Raw genomic sequence first — 21,114 nt, forward strand, 5'->3', positions numbered from 1 at the left:
CAGGACCAGTGTGCCAAACGTGATGTATGAAACAAAGGATGCAGCAGGGAATTTTGGCTGCCCTCTCCATTCATCTTTGTGCTTGATGCAGCAGAGTTCATTCAGAAACACTTCACAGCAAGAAAGTGTCAGTTGCAATAGAACAGATTTCAGCTCCCATGATTAGGTTGTAACACAGAACTAATTCTGAGCTCATACCAGTGGGGACTGCTAACACACAAGCGGCAAAACTGATGCACACAAACTATTTTAAACCTCTATTTCAGTGCTAGAGCTAGGATTATAAAGCACCAAGCCTACAGTACAGCACCCTATTACAGCTTCAATTTAAACTGTTACAGGAATTCTCTGAGCCCTTCAGATAATTTTAGATGTTACTAAATTTAATGTCAAAACAATACTTTCCTTATTTAAGAATGCATTTCAAGGATCTGTTAATACAGACTGATTTCTTGTTTCATACATAAAGGACATTTGTTTAATTGTTTAAGTGACACACTGGATTTCATTTCCAGATCAACTGTATCTTTCAGTGACCACTCATAATCCAGTCCTGAAATAAATGTTATCTCATTAAAGTAGTAAAGGTTAAAACATTTAAAACACATGCTGTAGGTCTTAGAAATCATGTCAAGATATGTAAGGGCTGCATTCATTGAGCAGGAATGATCCTGAACCACATATAAATTGCGTAGGTCTCTCCAAAATTAATGACTTCTGTTTATCTCAATGGAAACTACAACACGTATAAAGAACGCACTAAAACTAGTTGAGAGTGCAAATTCTCAGCTAAAAACACTGTTTTTCAGTGTAGCCACCACAATTACCTATATGTTTTTGCTAATGATGACCAAGCATACATGCCACGTTCATAAAAACCTGCACCAGTAAAGAGACTGACCTGCAGCCACTGCTGCCACTGCTGAGATGCACCACTGTGGAAATGATTCAACTATGCTCACATCCATCATTCGGTTCCCTAAAACATTCAGCAAGGGTTGAATGTCAATGGCTGTACTGTTGCTAGGAATTGGAGCTGCCATTTTGACCACTGCGTCCAAAGAGAGAGTGGGAGGAAGGGAGGAGGCATTGTCGTTCTTTCTTCTGCCTCCCTCAGTGCCACCATGCATTGCATTGGACTGGGTGCACTGCCATGGGCTTGGAGGGTGGGTGGAAGGCAAGGCCAAGTGAGGAGGAATGCAAGGAGGAATGGATGAAAGGAGAGATGGAGGGAAGGAAAGACGGAGGAGGGATGGGAAGCAGAGGGCAGAGGCTGCAGTTGCCCTGCAGGGAGAGTACAGGAGGGACAGAATGCATCTGAACAGTGCCAAAGAGTCAGAAATTGTGCTGAGGGCTCCAGAGGACACTGAGTGCCAACTCTGAGGTGCTGTCCCCCCTGATGTCACTCAGTGCCACCTCCACAACCTCAATACTGTGTTCAACCCACTGGATATCACTGTAACGTGGAATGATGGGGTTACTGCAGGGATAATGTGGTACACATGGACAAAAGGACAAAGAGACCAATGGGCACAAGAACAGATAGATGCACAAGACACAGGTGATTTGCTGGGGGTGTTTATTGGTGATCTTTATGGAAATGGGCTGTGTCCTTTAGAAGATCTGGTGGGGACATCCAAGGATGATCAAGTCCTTATGGAACATGGTGGCGATGGAACAGTGTTCACACCAATGTCCCATCCTGAAAGTCAACATGCAGGTGGTGACCTTATGGCCCTTACAGTGACTTTATTGAGTCTGTATGGCACCAGAACCCTTTGGGTTCTTTGGATGACCTTATGGTACCATGATGATCACCAGAACCTTACAGGGACAGCATTGTTCTTGGATCCTTCTTGACCTCCTCCACACTTCCCAATCCAGAGAGATTTTGGGTCCCTCTGCATCCCAGGACCCTTCAGGGGACAGGGGACCCCAGTGTCACTCACCTTGGTAGAAACATCCACAGGCTCAGGTTCTTGGAACTCCAGTACCTCAGGGAGTTGGAGATGGGGGACCCGCTTCCCTCGTAGCAACTTGAGCTGCAGTGGGAGAAATAAGGAGATCCCGATGGGCACCAGAACCTGCTCAGAGACTGCTGAGGACCTGGGGTTCCCCAAAAGGGAGTGTGGTGCCTCCCGAGGTCACCACAATACTCACTCCTAAATCAAAAGCTCCGCTTGCTCCCACCTCAAAGTCATCCAGGAGCTGGGGGAGGAGGATGAGGGACAGTTTGGGCTGGAGTTAAGGAACCAAAGGAACCCAAAGAGAGGATGCCAAGGGGAGAGAGGGGACCCAAAGAGAAGGAACCAAAGGAACCCAAAGAGAGGATGCCAAGGGGACAGAGGGGACCCAAAGAGAAGGAAGCAAGGGAATCCAAGGAGAAGTTGGTTGCCAGACAGCCCCTGTTACCAAGACCCTGTTTGCACACCCTAGCCTGTGCCTGGAGGCACATGGAGGCAAAGAGCAGGAGCATGATGAGCGCAACTGCTTTCATCTTCCACTCTGTGCTGGGAGCTGGGTGAGGCTGCAGGAAGCCAGGGCTGCATTTATCCTCTTGGGGACCCTCTCACAGTCCAAAATGCCCATGGACTTGGCAGAGTCCCATGGCACAGGCTGAGCCTGGTATGCAGCCAGCTCCGACCTTGACCCCAGGGCATGGGAAGAAGCCAAGGATCAGAACACAGACACTGAATGCTGGGAACCCCATATCACCAAGCCCCAGAGGGGGGAATCCTAATATCATGCTAGAATCCTAGAATCCTAATGTCCTAGAATCCCAGAAGCATTTAATTTGGAGAAGACCTCTAAGCCCATCAAGCCAAACCAAGGGCATGCAATGCCATTGCCCCTGCACCTACTCCCCAGCACCACAAGCCCAGGGCCCAGCGGGGTGGCATGTTGCAGATTCAGTGACATGTCACAGATGTGGGTTTAGTGGTGGAATTAGTGGTGCTGAGTTAACGGTTGGATGACCTGAGCGGACTTAATTTAAAAGATGCCATGATTCCATGATGGGGAGACTGCTACAGGGGAGGTTGCTGGCTGAGCAGCCTGAGAACCTTGAACCTCATCACCCTTTACTTTTCAGTGTTCTATTGCTACAAAGAACATGGTATTTATTTTAGATATCATCAAACAGCAAAGACAGTTTTCCAGAGGAGAACCTTTAATGTGAAGTTACTATCAAGTATCACCCACCTGCTTTGCCTCTATCTCAGGGGCAGTCTTCATCTCACCTAAGTGATGGCAACACAGACAATTCATTGTTCCAGCTGACTGCTCTGTGGGCCATTTCCAAAGCAAACATTCAAAGTGATCTTTTCAGAGATGACCCACAACAGCTCTCTTATTTATGGGAAATGTCCCATGAAACTGTGACCAGCAATCCGTTCTGCCAGACATAACACTTAAGATTGTCATGTCACTTTTCCTTGAGGAACCATTGAGTCATTTACAGTTCTAAGCTATTTATCACTATTCTCTTATTTATCTCTTTTCATTTGGATAAAACAGAAATCACTGTCTTTGAAGCTGTGACAGGAGGCTGCATCATCACGGGAACAAAAGCGGTTTTGTACTGATGAAACCCAGGCAAACAGCCCAGTGACTTCAAAACCCAACACAGATTTTCACCCCCAGCTTTTGATGCCCTGACTGCATGTCCTAAGGATGAATTGTCCTCAAGGACAGAGGCAGCACTACTGCCATTTCAGATACACGATGCAGATTTCTGGATGTAACATGGTGACTTCTGATGTTGGCTATCTAAAGAGAAAAGAAGAGCAGAAAATACATGACATGTCTCCTGATGAGACTGTAGGGGTCTTGTCACACCTAAATGATTCCATGATTTGTTCATTCTATGGGTCAATGACCCCAAGATTCTGAGATTCCATGATTCTAGAAGTTGTGGGCTTCAGGTTTTGCAGCAATATATAACAAGGAAACCCAGCTGCCACACAGAGATTTTGTCACTCTCAATCTCCTGCATAGCAACACAGGTACTGAGTGGACATTCCATGTCCCCCTGTCCTCACATCACTATGATGTTCCCATATTGCCATCATGTCTTCCAATCCCCATGATATCCTTATGTCCCCATGATGTGCCCATATCGCCACGATGTCCTCACTGCCCATGTCCCCATTACCCTCCCAGTGTCCCCACATGTCATGTTCCCAGGGCCCAAGGGATCAGTCCCTCATCTCGGTGCCTCACAGGACTTGAGAGGACTCTGGTGTAACTACTTGGACAAACCCTCGATATGGAGACAGTATTATCTCTAGGTGATCCGGGAAGACAGAAGGCAAGGTGCTTGACTTGGTGGTTTTGGGCTTGGTGCCATGGGGTTCCCAGCACTCAGTTCCCATGTCCTGATCTCTGGCTCCTTCCCATGCCCTGGGGCTGAGGTAGGGACTGGCTGCATGCCAGGCTCAGCCTGTGCCAGAGGACTCTGCCAAGCCCAGGGGCATTTGGGAAGTTACTCAGGAGTTAATTAACTATGGCTGAGAACATGGTCTGGTGGCCACTCCTACCACTAGACTCTGGACAAAGAGTGAGGCATGCAGTGGTTAGCTCTGCCCCTAGCCCATCCAGCCCAGGACACAACAAATTTGAAGTGTCTTGTTTTTGGTAAAACACAGTGGGCAAAATGTAGACCACAGATGTAATTTTTGGTCTCTGAGCTGGTGGAAGGGCATTTAGCAAGATTTGATGAATGGATTACCACCAGACAAGCTACATAATTTACTACTTGGAGTGCTGGTGTTCTCAGAACAGATGCCATGGGCAGCATACATTCACAACCCATGGCAACAGTGAGACCGTGTCTAGCAGGGGAAGAAGAGGCACAAGAGATATCTGTGCTTGTAGGATGTACCCCTCTAGTTTGTTAAGACTAGATATATTGAAGGGCAAAAGCTGAACAGAAGACCAAGGGAGAAACAGGATGTTTGGTGTCCCCTCCCTTGGTATTCATCCGTTGCAAGCACCACCATTGCTTCCCTCTTCCTGCTTGTCTGCTGCCAAGCCCTATCCTTTGCCTCTTGGAGCACATGATGGCATTAGTCCTGTGGTACTGGAGCAGTGCACTGATGATATCCTCATAGGAGGAAATCAGTCAACACCAGTGAAATCAATGCAGGATAAAATAGAAGAGCTGGGATTGACTATCCCTCCAGATAAAATTCAGGTTCTGTCTGCTAAGGTAAAATTTTGGGGTGTCTGGTGGAAGGGCAATATGGCCTGCATGCCACAGGGCACCCCCTCAGCCTCTAGGAGGAAATGTCTCACTTCTGTTTCACATTGCAACCTATGCTGCACCCGCCTGGACAAACATCCCATACAGCAAACTCCTCTCCATCTAAGGGTTAGGGTTAGAGTAGGGTAGGGTTAAAGTTAGGGTAGGGGTTAGGATATGTTAAGGGTAGGGTTAAGGCTAGGGCTGGGGTTAGGGTTAAGGTTAGTTGTAGCATCCATTTAGAGTTGAGTGTTAGGATTAGATTTAGGGTTAGGTATAGGATTAGAATCAATAACAGATAACATTTAGGTTTAGTTTAGTTAGTTTTAGGCTTAGGATAACTTGCTGTTAGTGTTTGGGTTTGTGTTAAGATCACTTACTGTTAGGGTTAAGATAATTTAGGGTTAGTGTTAGGGATAGGGCTAGCATCAGTTAGGGTCTGGGTTTTGATTAGAGTCAGGAACTGTTAGTGTTATGGTTAGGGTTGGGATAGAATTGATCAAAGTTACATTAGGTTTGGGTTTGGATAAGAGTTAGGAGTTGCAGTTAGGGTAAGACTAAATGTAAGGGCTAAGGTTAGGGTTAGGAATAGGATCAACTAGGGTGAGGGTTGGAATCATTTATGGTTACCGTTATGGTTAGGATTAATCAATAGGAATAGGATTAGGGTTAGGGTCAGGATCAATTAGCTTTAGGGTTTGGGATAGGGTTAGGACCAATCAGGGTTCAGTTTAGAGTTAGGATTAGAGCTAGGACCAATTAAGGTTATGCTCAGGGTTAGGATAAGGGTTAGGGCTAGGTTTAGGGTATCAATAGGATTAGAGTTAAGTTTTGGTGTTAGGATTAGGGTAAGAGGGTTTCAATAGGATTAGGGTTAGGTTAGGTTATGAAATAGCTATGGTTTGGGTTAGCATAACTTAGGGTTAGCTTTAGGGTTATGGTTCACTTCAGGATCAATTTGAGTTACAGCTAGGATAATTTAAGATTAGGTTTATGGTTGGGGATAGGTCCAGAGTTATGGTTCAGTCCAATTTGGATAAGGGTTAGCATTAAGATCAATCAGATTTATTCTTAAGGTTATGGATAGGGTTTGAATCAAGAAGAGTTGGACTTGGATCAGTTTGGTTTAGGATACAGTCTAAGAAATGATCAGTAGACATGGACTTGAAGCTGTTCTGGACTGAGGAGAACGGCCTTTTTCTGTCTCTTTTTAACTCTTCTCCAGCTGACTAAGACATCCTCTCATTATGCCCATAAAATCTCTGGCACTGCAGCTCTGCAGGAGGCACTGAAGGAGAAGCAGCAGCACTTAGCCCATGGCAGAGGCTTCAGCTGGCCAGGGGGCTGCAGGGTGCTCCCCTTGAGCACACAGTGCTACCCATTTGCGGTATAGCCCTTTTCATTGCAAGGCAGTGTCTGGACCTGCTCCCAGAACAGCACTGACCTCATTATAGGAGCAGGCCCCACTGGGTGCCACTGGTCCCAAAGCTACAAGGTGGGATAGTGCTGGCAGTGCAGTGAGCCCCAGGGCCATCCAAATCCCCAGATGGAATTGTGAAGGTTCTTACTATAAAGGACATCAAACACTTCCTCTACCGTCTTCCTGAGGAGCTCTAATCCCTGGTCCAGTGAGACCCTGAGCATGCTTCGCCCGGCAGGAGCTGGTGGCCATACCTGGGTCACCTCGTCCTAGTCTTGGCTGTGACTCCTCCCATAAGGATCTGGCTGTGTTTTAGTGCCACCTCCAGCCTGGAGCAGGCCTTGCAGGGCTCCCAGCTCCTTGCCCGGCTTCTTCATAGCCCAAGGAGGAGCAGCTCCACCTGAGCACCGATCATTTGAGAGCAGTGTCACTGCAATCTCTGGGAGTGTGTCTGGCCCTGTTCATCCATCTGCTCATCCTGAGTCATTTGCAGCTGTCTGGATGGCTCCCACCAGGCACCCAGTGACAGAACTGGGTGTACACCTGAGCCCTACTGGCCACTTCTGCAGGATCAGTGGCAACAGTGGGGATGCCCCAGTCTGGCTCTGTTGGCTGTAGGGATGCTGGGGTGTGGGGAAGCCAGTCCATCCCAGTTGGTCTTGCTGCCTATGTGGGTCCATGTTTCTTCCCGCTCCTAGGGTGAGCTCAGCTTCCTGGGGCCAGTCCTGACCTCAGCACATCCCCATGGGGTGAAGATGGCATCTCAGCTGAGGTGCCTGTCTGGGAAATAGTTCAGCAACAGCGAAGTGTTGAATAAGGATGAGCACATCACACCAAGGAAGTTGTGCCACGATGCCCAGATTTCGCTGAGCTGGAGAAGCCAGGGTTCAGGATACAACAACACAACGACCCACACATAGCTGGGAGGGGATGGCAGTGTGGCTGGGGACATGTGGCTGCAGCCATCAGAACCCAGCACCCCATTGCCCCAACGCTGCTTTTCTCCCTGCAGCCTGGTCACCAAGAAGAGGATGGAGATATGCACAGCCCAGAGCAGTTCTGGGTGCAGGTGCTTCTGGAGCTCCCCCAGAGCAGAATAACTGACCCTTCCCTGCTCTCCCGCCACTGCACTTGGTCCCCAGCACCATGCATGCAACAGAGCATTTGAACTGCGCCTTCTTCAATAGGAAATATATTTTACTTTGCATATTTAAGTTACACTAAATACTTATTTTGATAAGAAAACTATTTAAAGGAACTATAGTTTAACACAGAATCATAGACTGGCTTGCATTTTCATTGGAGGTGACCCCAAGGATCAACACATTTCAACCAGACCAGCTTGCCTAGGGCTCCATCCAAGCTGGTCTTGAGCACCTCCAGAGATGGGTCATCCTCATCCTCTCTGTGCAGCAACCACCGTTACATGAGCAATCCAATTGGGAGCCAGGAGTTTTGATGTCATGATAAATTACTGGGACTATCAAAACCCTTTGTCTCAGCTCCCTGCAGTAGCCCGTGGTGTCTTCCATGGTGCCTCCCCATCCCTGGGCCATGCTCAGTTCCCAGCCCTGTTCTCAGCACATGCCCACACGGTGATGCTGGCACTTTGGCTGGGCTCCCACCACTGACTCCTGTAGACAAAGAGACAGCTCAGCAGTGAAAGGTGGGCAGGAGGGTCAGAGCAGTGTGGATGCTGCACCCTGCAGTGCTCCGGCACATCAGCAAACTCACCTGTGGTGTGTGTTGTTTCAAGCAGCAAGGTTGTTCAGTGGTGGGGAGGGTGGAGTGTCTGATGGGCTTCCTGTGTGCTGTGCAGGCAGCTGGTCATCTGGGTGCCCCTGGGGCAGGGGTTGCAGCCTCTTGTGCTTGAGCCATAGTGCCAGGAGCCAGAGTGCTCTGCGGGGATCACTGCCCCAAGGCTGACCCTGAAGGGGCTGTGAGGTACATGAAGATGAGTGCAGGTGCACATCTCTGTGCCCATTGTGGCTCCAACTGGGAGGACATCTCCCGAGGACGTATAGCCCCGTGTTTATGGGGAGTCTGTCCCCGTGCTGCATTTCTTACCATCACTTGCACCACTGCAGTTGTCGCACTCCCAGGAGTCAATGTCCTCTGCAGTGCTGGAGCAGAAATGGTGGGTCCTGCGGGAACCACAGGAGTGACAGAGCAGCATCTTCCAGGGCCCGTGGGAGCAACAGGAGCTAGAGTCTTACGGTCACTGGGGGTCCCAGGGCTGTGCGATGCCAGCCCTAGGGTGGTCCATGCCACTCCCACCCAGGTGGCTGGCACTGAGCAACCAGGGCACAGCTTGTGCCGTGCTGAGCTCAACATCCTGACTGACCTCCATCCCAGCTGGTCAGAAGGGATGAAGGTGCCAGGTTGCCATGGCTTTGGGGTCAGAGCACACTCACCCCAAGTCATCTGAATGCTCCCATCCCACCACACATAGGCACACGCCAGCATCACAGGAGCTTTGTTGCTTGTACAGTTCTTGGAAGGCTCCTACCTCCTCCCAGACTTCATCCCTGCAGGAGGGAGCCAGGGGCAGCTGAGCATGGTGTGAGGGGAGGTGGGAAGGGTGTGGCTGTATCAGGGCAATGGGTGCTGACCTGTTGTGGATTTTGATCCCAAATCGCAACATCTCTGCCTGGAAAGTCTCCTTGTCCCGGCAGACCGGGCATTGGAAGTGCAGAGCACTCAGTGCGAGGCACTGGGGAAGGGGGAACATCTGTTGGGGAGCAACACGCATTGCCCCAGGGCTGGGGATGATGCCAGGGTTCCAGGGTTGGGTGGTGTTGTGGATGATGCTGTGGTCTGAGGGTAATGCCGCCTACCTGGATGCAGTCACAGTGGAACTAGCTGCTGGTGTAGGCAGGACAGATCAATGTGCTGTAGCTGGGTTGCTCCTCCACCGCCTCCAAGCAGATGGCTCAACTGGGGCGTTCCTGGGGCACCGGCTGCACCCGCTGCCTCGGCCGGTGCAGCCAGCAGAAGGACCTGCAGGATGGATGGAGATGGCAGCCCAGCACCCTGCTCCATCCCTCCTGCAGCTGTGGCCCTACGGGGTGCCCTCACTCACCTGTACTCCCTGAAAAACTGGGAGATGCAGCTGCATTCTCTGCCACAGGGGTAATGGAAGGTGTGGGAGCATCTCCAGCGCTGGCAGCCAACTGAGACACCCTGCTGCCAGCAGATGCAGCACATCTGGGGACAGCAGTGTGGTGCTGGGCATCAGCACTGTGCACCTCCAGGCAACACTTGCCCAGCAAAGCATGGTGGCCTCCCAGATACATGGCACAGGGACCAAGGTTGGGACACGTCACCCTATTCACCTTCCATGCCATGCACTGCAGCTCCTGCTCAGTGTCAGGGAGAAGAAGTAAATAAAAGAAGTAGGTTAGACAGTAACCTTTGTTCAGCTACAAAATACATTAATTTGCAAATCACAGAATCACAGAATCACAGAATCACAGAATTACAGAATTACAGAATCACAGAACTGTAAGGGATGGAAGGGACATCCAGAGATCATTGAGTCCAGCCCCCCTGCCAAAGCAAGTCCCTGGCCCAGGTCATTACACTCCAGGCAGGACTTGAATGTCTCCAGAGAAGGAGACTCCACCACCTCTCTGGGCAGCCTGTTCCAGTGTTCCATCACTGCACTGTGACGAATTTCCCAAGCACATTTGCGCCAAACTTGCTATGCTTCAGTCTGTGGCCATTTCCCCTCGTCCTATCACCACACACTGCAGAGAAGAGCCCAGCCTCATCCCTCTGCCTCCCGCTCCTTAGATATTTATAGACATGGATCAAGTCCCTGTGAGTCTTCTTTCTCAAGTCTGAACAGCCCCACGTCTCTCAGCTTTTCCTCATAAGGCAGGTGTTCCACACACTTTATCAGCTTTGTAGCCCTCCGCTGTGCTCTTTCAAGGGATCCCTGACTTTTTTGTACCTGGAGGCCAGAACTGGACACAATGCTCAAGGAGAAGACCTCAATCTCTGAATGGTTTCAAGACAAAAATAAACTCTTGTACAAAACAGTGTAAGTAGATAGCAGAGCTTGCTCTCAGCAGGAGGCAAAGCTATAGACTGGCTGAGATTCCATCCCCAATGATGATCATCATTGAGGATCGTTGAGGACCTAAGCCTTCTCCTTGTCCTCAGTGGCCACATTCCCTGCTGCATCAATTATAGGACTATATATAGTTCTATATATATAGAACTATGTCACGGTGTTGTCCGTGACAGTGACCCAAGGGAAAACCGAGAAGGGAGAGGGGAGAGAAAAAGAAACTGCGTCAGTGGCCGCGCGGCCGCCCGAGCAGAGCCGCGCTCCGGGAGGGGGAGGGGGAAACGGCGGGAAGGGATGGGTCGACAAGAAAACAACGGCACGATTTGAGAAGGAACGGTAACTTTACTAAATCTAATAAAATTGAACAATTGAAAGAGAGAGAAAAAGTTTCAAACCAAAAGCTGTGAGCTTACGTTAAGGAGGACCCGCAGGGGAAGCACACGTGCTGAACCTCCACGGCAGCCCAGAGCAACGCGCCCAGACCGAGCGCCGCCTGCATCCGGTGCGGAGCTCCGCCCCTCCCCTCTGCTGCTCCCCCAGCATTAACTCCTTAACTGCTGTATGATGCTCTGATGTGGAATACCGGCATCAAAACCACAAAACCACAACAAACTATCAATGATTGACGGAGCTGGAGGATTAACTCTTTAACTCTTAATGCACTACATGATGTTATGATGTGGAATAGCAATACCAAAAATCATAAAACTGTGACACTCTTTCAAACCCCCCAGGTTTTCCCCTATTGGCAGATACCTATTATGAGAGGTCAGCGGTAAACAGCTCCATCCATAGAATCATAGAATCTCAAGGCTGGAAAAGACCTATAAGATCATCTAGTCCAACTGTCTTCTCATTACCACTGCTACCACAGGCTATTAAATGGTATCTCGCAGCTCCTCATCCAGACACCTCTTGAACACTTCCAGGGATGGTGATTCCATGACCACCCTGGGCAGGCCATTCCAGTGCCTGACCACTCTCTGAGAGAAAGTTTTTCCTCGTGTCCAATCTAAACTTCCTCTGATACAACTTGCAGCCATTTCCCCAAGTCATGTCCATTGCCTGGGAGAAGAGGCTGAACACCTGTTCACACCAACCTCCCTTCAGGAAGTTGTAGAGGTCTTCTATGAGCCTCCTCTTCTTCAGACTAAACAATCCCAGCTCCCTCAGCTGCTAATCATAAGACTTGTGCTCCAGACCCCTCACCTTTTTAATTGCCCTTCTCTGGACACACTCCAGGGCCTTAACATCTTTTCTGTAGTGAGGGGCCCAAAACTGAACACAATATTCAAGGTGCAGCCACACCAGTGCTGAGTAGAGGGGGATGATCAACTCCCTGCTCCTGCTGGCCACACAATTTCTAATGTAGGCCAGGATGCCGTTGGCCCTCTTGGCCACCCGGGCACACTGTTAGCTCATGTTCAGCTGAGCATCAACCAACACCCACAGGTCTCTTTCTTCTTCACAATCATTTAGCTACTCATCTCCAAGCCTATAATGCTGCTTGGGGTTATTGCGGCCAAAGTGCCGGACCCTACACTTGGCCTTGTTGAACCTCATCCCTTTCACCTCAGCCCAGCAACCCAACTTATCTGGATCCCTCTGTAGGGCCTCCCTACCCTTAGGCAGATCCACACCACCTCCAAGCTCTGAGTACTTCAGCTGATGAGAAAAGGAGGAGGGACCGTAGAGTCCAGAGATAGGGATAAAGGAATGTGAACCCCAATACTTTGACAGATCATGGGGGATTGTCACCATGGACTCTCCCTTTATTCGGTTTAAGAAAGTTGGAGTGTATCCTCTGTCTCTTTTTGGCATAAGGATAATTGAGCAAGCCTATTGGAGCAGAAATTTTCCCAGCAGACAGCCATTTCCAAGCAGCAACACCTCTCTTTGCTTTTCATTCACCATGTCCTAAAATTCCTCAAGAACTGAACTTCTTTGATACACCGTAAGTCAGGTGAAACATCTGTGTGCAGACATTAGCAGCAGACAAAATGAGCTTCAGTCCAAGTGGACCTTGAGCAACTCTGGGTCTCAGCAGACAAAATCCTCACAAGATTCCCATGGAGAAAAAATCTGCTTCCAATCATGCAGTGACACCAGGGTGTAGAAATCTCCAGTACATCCTTGCAAGCTCAGATCCGATTGGAGGTAAGAGTATTATAAGTGATGTCGTTTGAGCCACTGGTGATTAATTTGAACACAGCTGTGAACATATTGGACTGCAGTATGAGAAGTGTGGCTGCCCAGGCAAGGGGAGGTACCAGTCCCATTGACTCACACCAGTGTGTCCACATCTGGAAGGACTTGACCCAATAGAGCTCCTCACTTTGCCAGAGTGGAAAAGTTCTGGAGCAGGTGCAGTGGAAGTCTGCACGGAGATGGTGTTCACAGCCATGGGTAGGCAGACTGAGACACCTGGCCTTCATAGATCTGTGTCATGGTTTTATGATTTTTTTGTTATTAGTATTCCACATCATAACATCATGTAGTGCACTGGGAGTTAAAGGGTTAATGATTCAGTTCTGTGGGTCACTGATCATTCCAGGTATACCTGTCTCAGAAAAGAAGAACTATGTACTCCAGAGCACTTGGTGTTACTTTGCGTTTTTTCGTTTTCCACTCAGAGGGAAAAACGTTTTTCGTTTTCCACTCAGACTTTTGTCAAGTCACAGGATGCTTCTCTTTCCCCTTTCAGATCATCCCAGAAGCATGTGAGCTTCCTAGCCGTCTTGTCTCCTGCATTAGTATAAGGCTTGTGGTTTTCAGACATGCTCTCACTTTATTTGATTTATTAGCTTCAGTTCTAACTCTATTGTATTATTTTACATTCCCATATCTTATTTAGTAAATTAGCTTTCCTCCTCAGACCGCTGCCACTGTTTTGTTTTTAAGCTCATCTCCCCACCCTTTCCCCTTTCCCCTTTCCCCTTTCCCCTTTTCTCCATCCCCTTTCTCAGGGTGTGGGTCCCCCCACCCCATTAGTTGCCGAAACAGGACAAACCAGCCCATTCACCGTTGAGAACCTGGTGAATCAGAAGCTCACAGCAGTGTAGTAGCAACCCACGGTAACTTGAAATTTGAAATTTTCAGAGGAGATGTCACATTCGTTAGTAGTGGGGAAGAGCATGAGAAGGGAGAACCTGACTGGGCATGTGAGAAAAGAAATGTTATTCTGAGCGTAGTGCTGTAGTGTGTGAGGTCAGTCAGAAGAATGTCTGTGATCAGCTCATTGCTTTCTGATTCTAGACCAATCACTGATGACAGAGACACAGTCCAGGTAAAGAGATGTTGCGGCTGGGAAGCAGACTTGGAGCCTACGGTGTGCAGGATAACAGGTGCAAATATGAGGCAGTGTAGGATGGATTATGGGGGAGATGGCTGAGGGGGCTGGCAAGGCAGAAAAGCTCTCACAGAGCCAAGGTCTCAGTCCAATGGACTGTAGCTATTGTCCATAGTACAGAGCTGTGTCAAAAGACACGTTGTTATCATGGGACTGGAGTTTCACGGCCTCCTTACACCCCATTCAGAGCCTGGAAGGTGTTGTGTTGTTGTCCTTTATTCTGGATCACATCACTCCATCCTGCTGCCCCAGGAAGGGCCCTGAGCCAGCATGAGGGACAGGATCTCCCTTCCAAGGCTGTGGGGATCAGGGCATGGCCTTTCTGCTTCATGAGACAAAGAAGGGTTTTCTCAGCATCACAGCCACCACCATAATCTCTTTGTCAACCTGTAACCATGGCTTCCAATGATCTGCTCCAACAAGTTCCTGGGGAAGCTGTGTTGGTAATTGCCCTCAATGGGGCCCATTATTACTCCAAGAACTTCACTGCTACTTCTGACTTTATCTCCTTGAGCTCTCTGTGCTAACTTCTCTCTGCACTGGAGGTTGATGGACTCAGCAGGAAATTTCCCCTGGGGCCCATTACGGTCTAAGGAGCCCTCGTGCACCCTGTGCCTTCCTGTCATCTTCTTCAAATGTTCACCGCTTGTACAGTAAACTGGATAGGTGTCTGGAGAGAGTCTAAATATGAAGAGACTGATGAGAATTGTATTGGTTTTGTTATCTATTTATTTACAGTTTGACTTAAAAAAGAATTTTGAAGCAGCACTTGGCAATGGATGTTAGAGATGTTCTAAGATGTGTTAGACTGTGATTAGGGCCTCGAAATGTGAGGCTCCATTTTGCCTTTTAAGGTCCCCTTCATCTTACTCTTCCTGATCAGGAAGCCAGTATTCGACACCGCTGGTCTCCACTTTAAGCCATATCACAGCGGGATCCTCTGCCTCTCTGGGCAGACCTCAGTGTGCTCTTGTATAGAGAGCAGTATATTACCCTTGTCTTCCTTCACCATGCACCATGAAGAGTCCGTGTCCCAGTTTTTCTACAGTTCAGAGGTGGGAACCATCCTGACATGCCTCTGTGACCCAAGAAGACCCTAGACCTACAAATGCAAAACATTTCTAGCACATTGAGTTCATAGTTTGATGTTCTCATTAGCATACAGACACTTCAGAAAGCTTCCCATTTCAAAAAGCATCACTGGATGTAGTCAGTCTGGATCCTGTGTCTACACCATGGTAGTGGTGCTCAGAAGGTGGCACACAAGCATTCGACCCACAGTGGAGCTTGGAGCTGTCCAGCCAGCACCAACACTCCTAGGGCATGGCTTTCCTGAAGGTCCTGTACCGCATTTGTCAGCTGGCTTTGGGTGTGCTGGAGACCCAGGTGATCTGCCATTCAATTGAGTGCCCAGAGCAAAATCAGGCACCATCAGCAGAGGAGCATAGGTGTGTCATAAATTTGTAATGCCTTGAACTCAGAATACGCCTCAGATGGAGCAGAGAGGAAGATGTAGCTCTTTGGGTAAGCTCATCCATTTGGTCAGAGGACCTGACCATAAGTCAGCATGCTCCATGGGGACAGGTGAAAAATGTTACACTCGGTACCCTAAACTCAGAGCCCTGGTGTCATTTTGGATGGCCAGGAATACTCCCATTCCCTGTCTGGACCACAGATGATGCTCAGAAATGAGGTGCCTATTTCAGAGGTTGTCTACCACAGCTTGCAGGCACTCTTGCCCAAATCTAGCAGCACCCCAGTCACTTTGTGGTCTGCATGACAGACAGAGTGGTTGTCTGTATGTGAGCAAGTGACTACCCTGAAATTTTTTACATGGAAGGTGATGAGGCTCTGCAACAGATTGCCCAAGGAGGTGGTGGAAACCTGTTATGGTTTTATGATTTTGTTGTATTGTTGATATTCCACATCATAACATCATGTGGTGTATTGGGAGTTAAAGAGTTAATGCTCCAGCTCCATGGATCATCAATAGTTTTGGGTGTACCTGTCTCAGAAGAGAAGAAGGACTACATTCCCTAGAGGACTTTGTGATGCTTTGAACTTTTACATATTTATGCTCAGAAGGAAAGATGAAAACTGTCTGAAGTCATGGGACTCTCTCTTCCCTTCGGGATCGAGCTCAGCAGTGGTTTTTTATTGCAGCCGTCCGCCTTCAGCGTTAGCGTAAGGCCTTCGGTTCATCGGACACTCTCTCTTGCTCATTTTATTTGATTTATTAGCTTTAATACCAATTTTATTGTATTATATTGTGTTATTTTCCTTTCTGATATATTATGTAGTAAATTAGCTTCCTCCACAGATAGTTGCTGCTGTTTTGCTCCTAGGCCTATCTATCTCCCTTCTCCTTTTTCCCTTTCCCTTTTCCCCTTCCCTGGGATGTGGGCCTGTGGGTCTCCTGCCTCAGTTGTCACGGTACCAGATCAAACTGTCCTGCAAACCATGGACAACACCCCATTCTTGAAGGCATTCATGGCCAGGTTGGATGGTTTGTTGGACAACGTGATCTGGTGGTAGGCAACACTGCTCATGGAAGAAGGGTTGGGAGTAGGTGACTTCTGAAGTCCCTCACAACCTAAGCCACTCTATGATTCTGTTATCGATGCTTCTGTGATAATCCTTCAGTCTGCAGGAGCTGTTGGCCATGGAGACTCAAGGACATCTCCAGGGAGATGGGGAGAAGAAAATCACATCCTCTTCTGCTGAGTTGGGCTGGACCCCTGGGACACAAGGAGCTCATATAAGCAGGCAGCACTGCAGAGAGACAGTTGTGCCCAAGAGCAGCTGTTGTGCACCATGTATTAAGACTGGGGCATGATCTGCAGGTGAATGAAAGAGAAGAGAGAAAGGAGAGAGAGCTTACAGGATGTGTGTGATGTGAGCTGGCTGTGAGCTCACTGGAGGAGCATTACTCAAAGCCTTTAACACAGTAAGTCTCTTGCTGCAGGCAATGCAGCCCCTTTTCCTGGAGGGTTCACTAAATCTATTGCATGTCATGTAGAAGATTCTCTCTGTTTCTTCATCAGGGAATTACTTCTGCTCCAGATGAGGGCTTCCCTGCTGCAGCATCAGAGGACAGCCCTGGGGGCTGAGTGTCGCAGGATGGCTGCAGGCTTTGCAGCCAGAGGTGCAGCCGGGAGCCCAGGCTGGTGCAGAGCAGGGTTTGTGCTGTGCCCCAGAAGCTGTGTGCCGGGGCAGGGAGTCTGCAGCCTGAGCCTTCCAGGCTCAGCAGCTCAGCATTCAGCCTGCCCGGGGTGCTGCCAGGGCACTGTGGGGAGATGTGCAGGGGGAAGGAACCCCATGGCAGGGGAGGGGCCTTCTGGTGCCACAGCTGTTGTCTGCAGCAGGGCATCACGTCTCCACCGCACCGCTGAATGTTTCCAAGGGTGCTTTGCAAGAGGAGAGACAAGGCAGGAATTTTCCATTTCCTGTTCTTAGGGAAGGGGAAAGGGTTGCAGGCAGGAATCTGGAAGGAGCTCGGAAATGTCAACACATCGCTGAGAATCCTGAATTGTCCTTTTCTCAATCTACTGTTATGTGAACAATCTCCTGAGGTGCTTTCCTCTCCCAAAGGACAGCACTGACTGAAAATGTCATCGTTTTCTGCAGACGTGAACACATGCTGGCACTGCCAACAGGCAGCTTTATCCAAGAGAAACATAAGTGCTCAGAGTTTGGGATGAGGGCTCTGAGTGCAGACAGGGTGAAAGTATGACTAGTGGAAACTGATTGTCTTCATCTGTCATTATCTTCAGCATTCTGAACAGCACTCCACGCCCAGGAACAGCAGAGCAGATGCCCAACAGCAGATCCATCAGTGAGTTCCTCCTGCTGGCACTGGCAGACACGCGGCAGCTGCAGCTCCTGCACTTCTGGCTCTTCCTGGGCATCTACCTGGCTGCCGTCCTGGGCAACGGCCTCATCATCACAGCCGTAGCCTGCGACCAGCGCCTGCACACCCCCATGTACTTCTTCCTCCTCAACCTCGCCCTCCTCGACCTGGGCTGCATCTCCACCACTCTCCCCAAATCCATGGCCAATGCCCTCTGGGACACCAGGTCCATCTCCTATGCAGGATGTGCAGCACAGGTCTTCTTTTTATTATTCTTATTTTCATCAGAGTATTCCCTTCTCACCGTTATGTCCTATGATCGCTACGTTGCCATCTGCAAGCCCCTGCACTACGGGATTCTCCTGGGCAGCAGAGCTTGTGTCACCATGGCAGCAGCTGCCTGGGGCACTGGGGTTCTCCATGCTCTGCTGCACACTGTCAATACATTTTCTATACGACTCTGCCAAAGGAATTCCATGGACCAGTTCTTCTGTGAAATGGCCCAGATCTTCAAGCTGTCATGCTCACAATCAGACTACCTCAGGGCATCTGGAGTTATTTATTTTAGCATTTGTTTAATCTTTGGGTGCTTTGTTTTCATTGTGCTGTCCTATGTGCAGATATTCAGGGCTGTGCTGAGAATGCCTTCTGAGCAAGGCCGGCACAAAGCCTTCTCCACGTGCCTCCCTCACCTAACTGTGGTCTCCCTGTTTGTCAGCACTGGCACATTTGCCTACTTGAAGCCGCCCTCCCTTTCATCTCCATCCCTGGACCTGGTGGTAGCGGTTCTGTACTCGGTGGTGCCTCCAGTCCTGAATCCTCTCATTTACAGCATAAGGAACCAGGAGATCAAGGATGCTCTGAAAAAGCTTAGGGTCATCTCCAGCTATGTCAGAAAATACTAGGACCATGTTTTGTTAAAATTCCTATTTGCTATTTAATAAAACATAGACTTTGTTTAAGTATAGGAATTCTTATCCTCTTCCATGTTATTTGTGTATTTTGACACAGACATCTCATTTGCCTTCACTGCCAGGCTTCCCACTTGTAGATAAACACAATGAAGAGGCCAGCAGGAAAACATTTTTCTCAGCTTGTCTTCCCTTCTTTTCTGGAGATGGAGAAAAAACTTCCTTATGAAGGACAGTTTCAGGGGCCAAGAGCGCAGCTGCCTAAGGGAGCAGCAACCCTGGTGTACTTGGGGGCTGCCCCTCACTACTCAGTGGGTTTCTGCTCTCTGCTGCCTTAGAGTCAGGGCTACTTCTTTCCTGGGGCCATGGTGATTTGCATCAACATGATGTGGCCTTGTGAGTGCTGCTCTCTTTCCACTTGTGTGCTTTCCTATTGTACCTCTATGCTCTAGGTAACTCTTGGGTCTTGTGATTTCACAGCAGTCCTGTTTTCTCTACAGTGGCATCCATGAGGTAGCAGGCAGGAGCAGGCAGTATGCAGCAATGTGCCAGAGCTGACCTCACTAGCTAGCACCACCATAACCCAAGGGGCTGCTCAGGGTAGAGATCTGGGGGTCTCTTCCAAAGCTGATGTCAGCAATGCAGCCAAGGAGTTGCTCTCTGCTATTTTATTTTCTGGACTTCTCCAGAAACAATCACAGAAGTGAACTGAGTGCTGGCCCAAGAACTCCCTACTTGGTGGCACTTATTATAGTATAATAAAATCTTAGAATAGTATAAAATAAATAAAATAAAATAAAATCTTGGAATAGAATATAGTATGAAATCTTAGAATGCCTTTGGGTTGAAAATTCCTGCCTGTCCTCATGTAACCATTTGCTTCCAAATGTCCTCTTGGAATGTGGGTATTTGGGGTGGAGGTGGAGACAAGGAGGTGGAGACCGAGTGAAGGTAACAAGGTGTCAAAATATGTAGTCTCTAAAGGGAGTTGGGAGGCAAATGCATGTGGACAGGCTGCTCTCAGCAGTGTGTAGCGACAGGACAAGGATTAAATGCCTAAAACCTGTACATAGGAAGTTCCATACAAACGTGCTGAAGAAATTTTTCTTGGTAAGGGTGATGGAGCACTGGAACAGGTGGCCCAGAGAGGTTGTGGAGTCTCCTTCTATGGAGATACTCAAGACCCACCTGGATTCCTACTTGTACCGCCTATTTTAGGAAACCTGCTTTAGCAGGAGTGTTGGTCTCCACAATCTCTCTTGACGTCTGTTCCAACCCCTGTGACTGTGTGATTCTGCGAGGTGACCAAGAAGAGAGGACCCAAAGAGAGGGAACTGATTGGACGCAAGGACAAAGAAGCAAGGAGGCCCAAAGAGAGGGAACTGAGGTGACCAGAGAAGAGAACCAAGAACAGAGGGGACCCGAGGAAAAAGTTGTCACGAACTAGCCCTTGTCACCAAGCCCATATCTGCACACCCTAGTCTGTGCCTGGAGGCAAATGGATGTGAAGAACAGGAGCAAGTTGTGAATGGCTGCCTTCCTCTTCCTCAGTGCTCTGGGAGCTGAGTGAGGCTGTAGGAGACCACAGCTACATTTATCCTCCCAGGCCTCCTCCTACCATGCCTTGACACTGTCCCCAGGCATGGGCTAAGCCCAGCATGCAGCCATCCGCTGCCCTGGCCCTGGAAATTGGAAGGAGACAGGGATTACGAGCAGGCATTCACTGCTGGGATCCTGTTATGGTTTTATGATTTTTATTGTATTATTGATATTCCACATCATAACATCGTGTGGCGTATTGGGAGTTAAAGAGTTAATGCTCCAGCTCTGTGGATCATTGATAGTTTTGGGTGTACCTGTCTCAGAAGAGAAGAACTACATTCCCCAGAGGACTTTACGATTCTTTGCATTTTTACATATTTCCGCCCAGAGGGAAAGATAAAAACTGTCTGCGGTCACGGGACTCTCTCTTCCCTCCGGGACCGAGCTCGGCAGTGGGTGTTTGTTGCAGCCGTCCACCTTCAGAGTTAGCGTAAGGCCTTCGGTTTATCGGACACTCTCTCTTGCTCATTTTATTTGATTCATTTGCCTCAATTCCAATTTTATTATATTATATTGTGTTATTTTGCTTTCTGATATCTTATTTAGTAAATTAGCTTTCCTCCTCAGATTGTTGCCGCTGCTTTGTTCTTAGGCCCATCTCCCTTCTCATTTTTTCCTTTCCCCTTTCCCCCTTCCCCGGGGTGTGGGCCCATGGGTCCCCTGCC

At 48.9% G+C, this 21,114-nt stretch overlaps 1 protein-coding gene and 1 pseudogene across 1 annotated transcript; one reads left to right on the top strand and one right to left on the bottom strand.

The window, feature by feature from the left end:
• Positions 1-9,072: 9,072 nt before the first annotated feature.
• On the bottom strand, positions 9,073-13,141 carry LOC136057466 (PHD finger protein 7-like; annotated as a pseudogene).
• Positions 13,142-17,899: 4,758 nt separating this feature from the next.
• LOC136057487 (olfactory receptor 14J1-like) lies at positions 17,900-18,841 on the top strand. Its single transcript, XM_065750210.1, has one exon. The coding sequence runs from the start codon at positions 17,900-17,902 to the stop codon at positions 18,839-18,841; it is 942 nt and encodes a 313-aa protein (XP_065606282.1).
• The last annotated feature ends 2,273 nt before the right edge of the window (positions 18,842-21,114 follow it).

This window comes from Cyrtonyx montezumae, unplaced genomic scaffold, assembly GCF_038088225.1.
Source record: "Cyrtonyx montezumae isolate F1298 unplaced genomic scaffold, pur_monq_1.0 scaffold_67, whole genome shotgun sequence".
NCBI lineage: Eukaryota > Metazoa > Chordata > Aves > Galliformes > Odontophoridae > Cyrtonyx > Cyrtonyx montezumae.

Bases quoted from the DNA above. Each gene is read 5' to 3' on its own strand.
- LOC136057487 (XM_065750210.1), top strand. From the start codon at position 17,900: ATGCCCAACAGCAGATCCATCAGTGAGTTCCTCCTGCTGGCACTGGCA.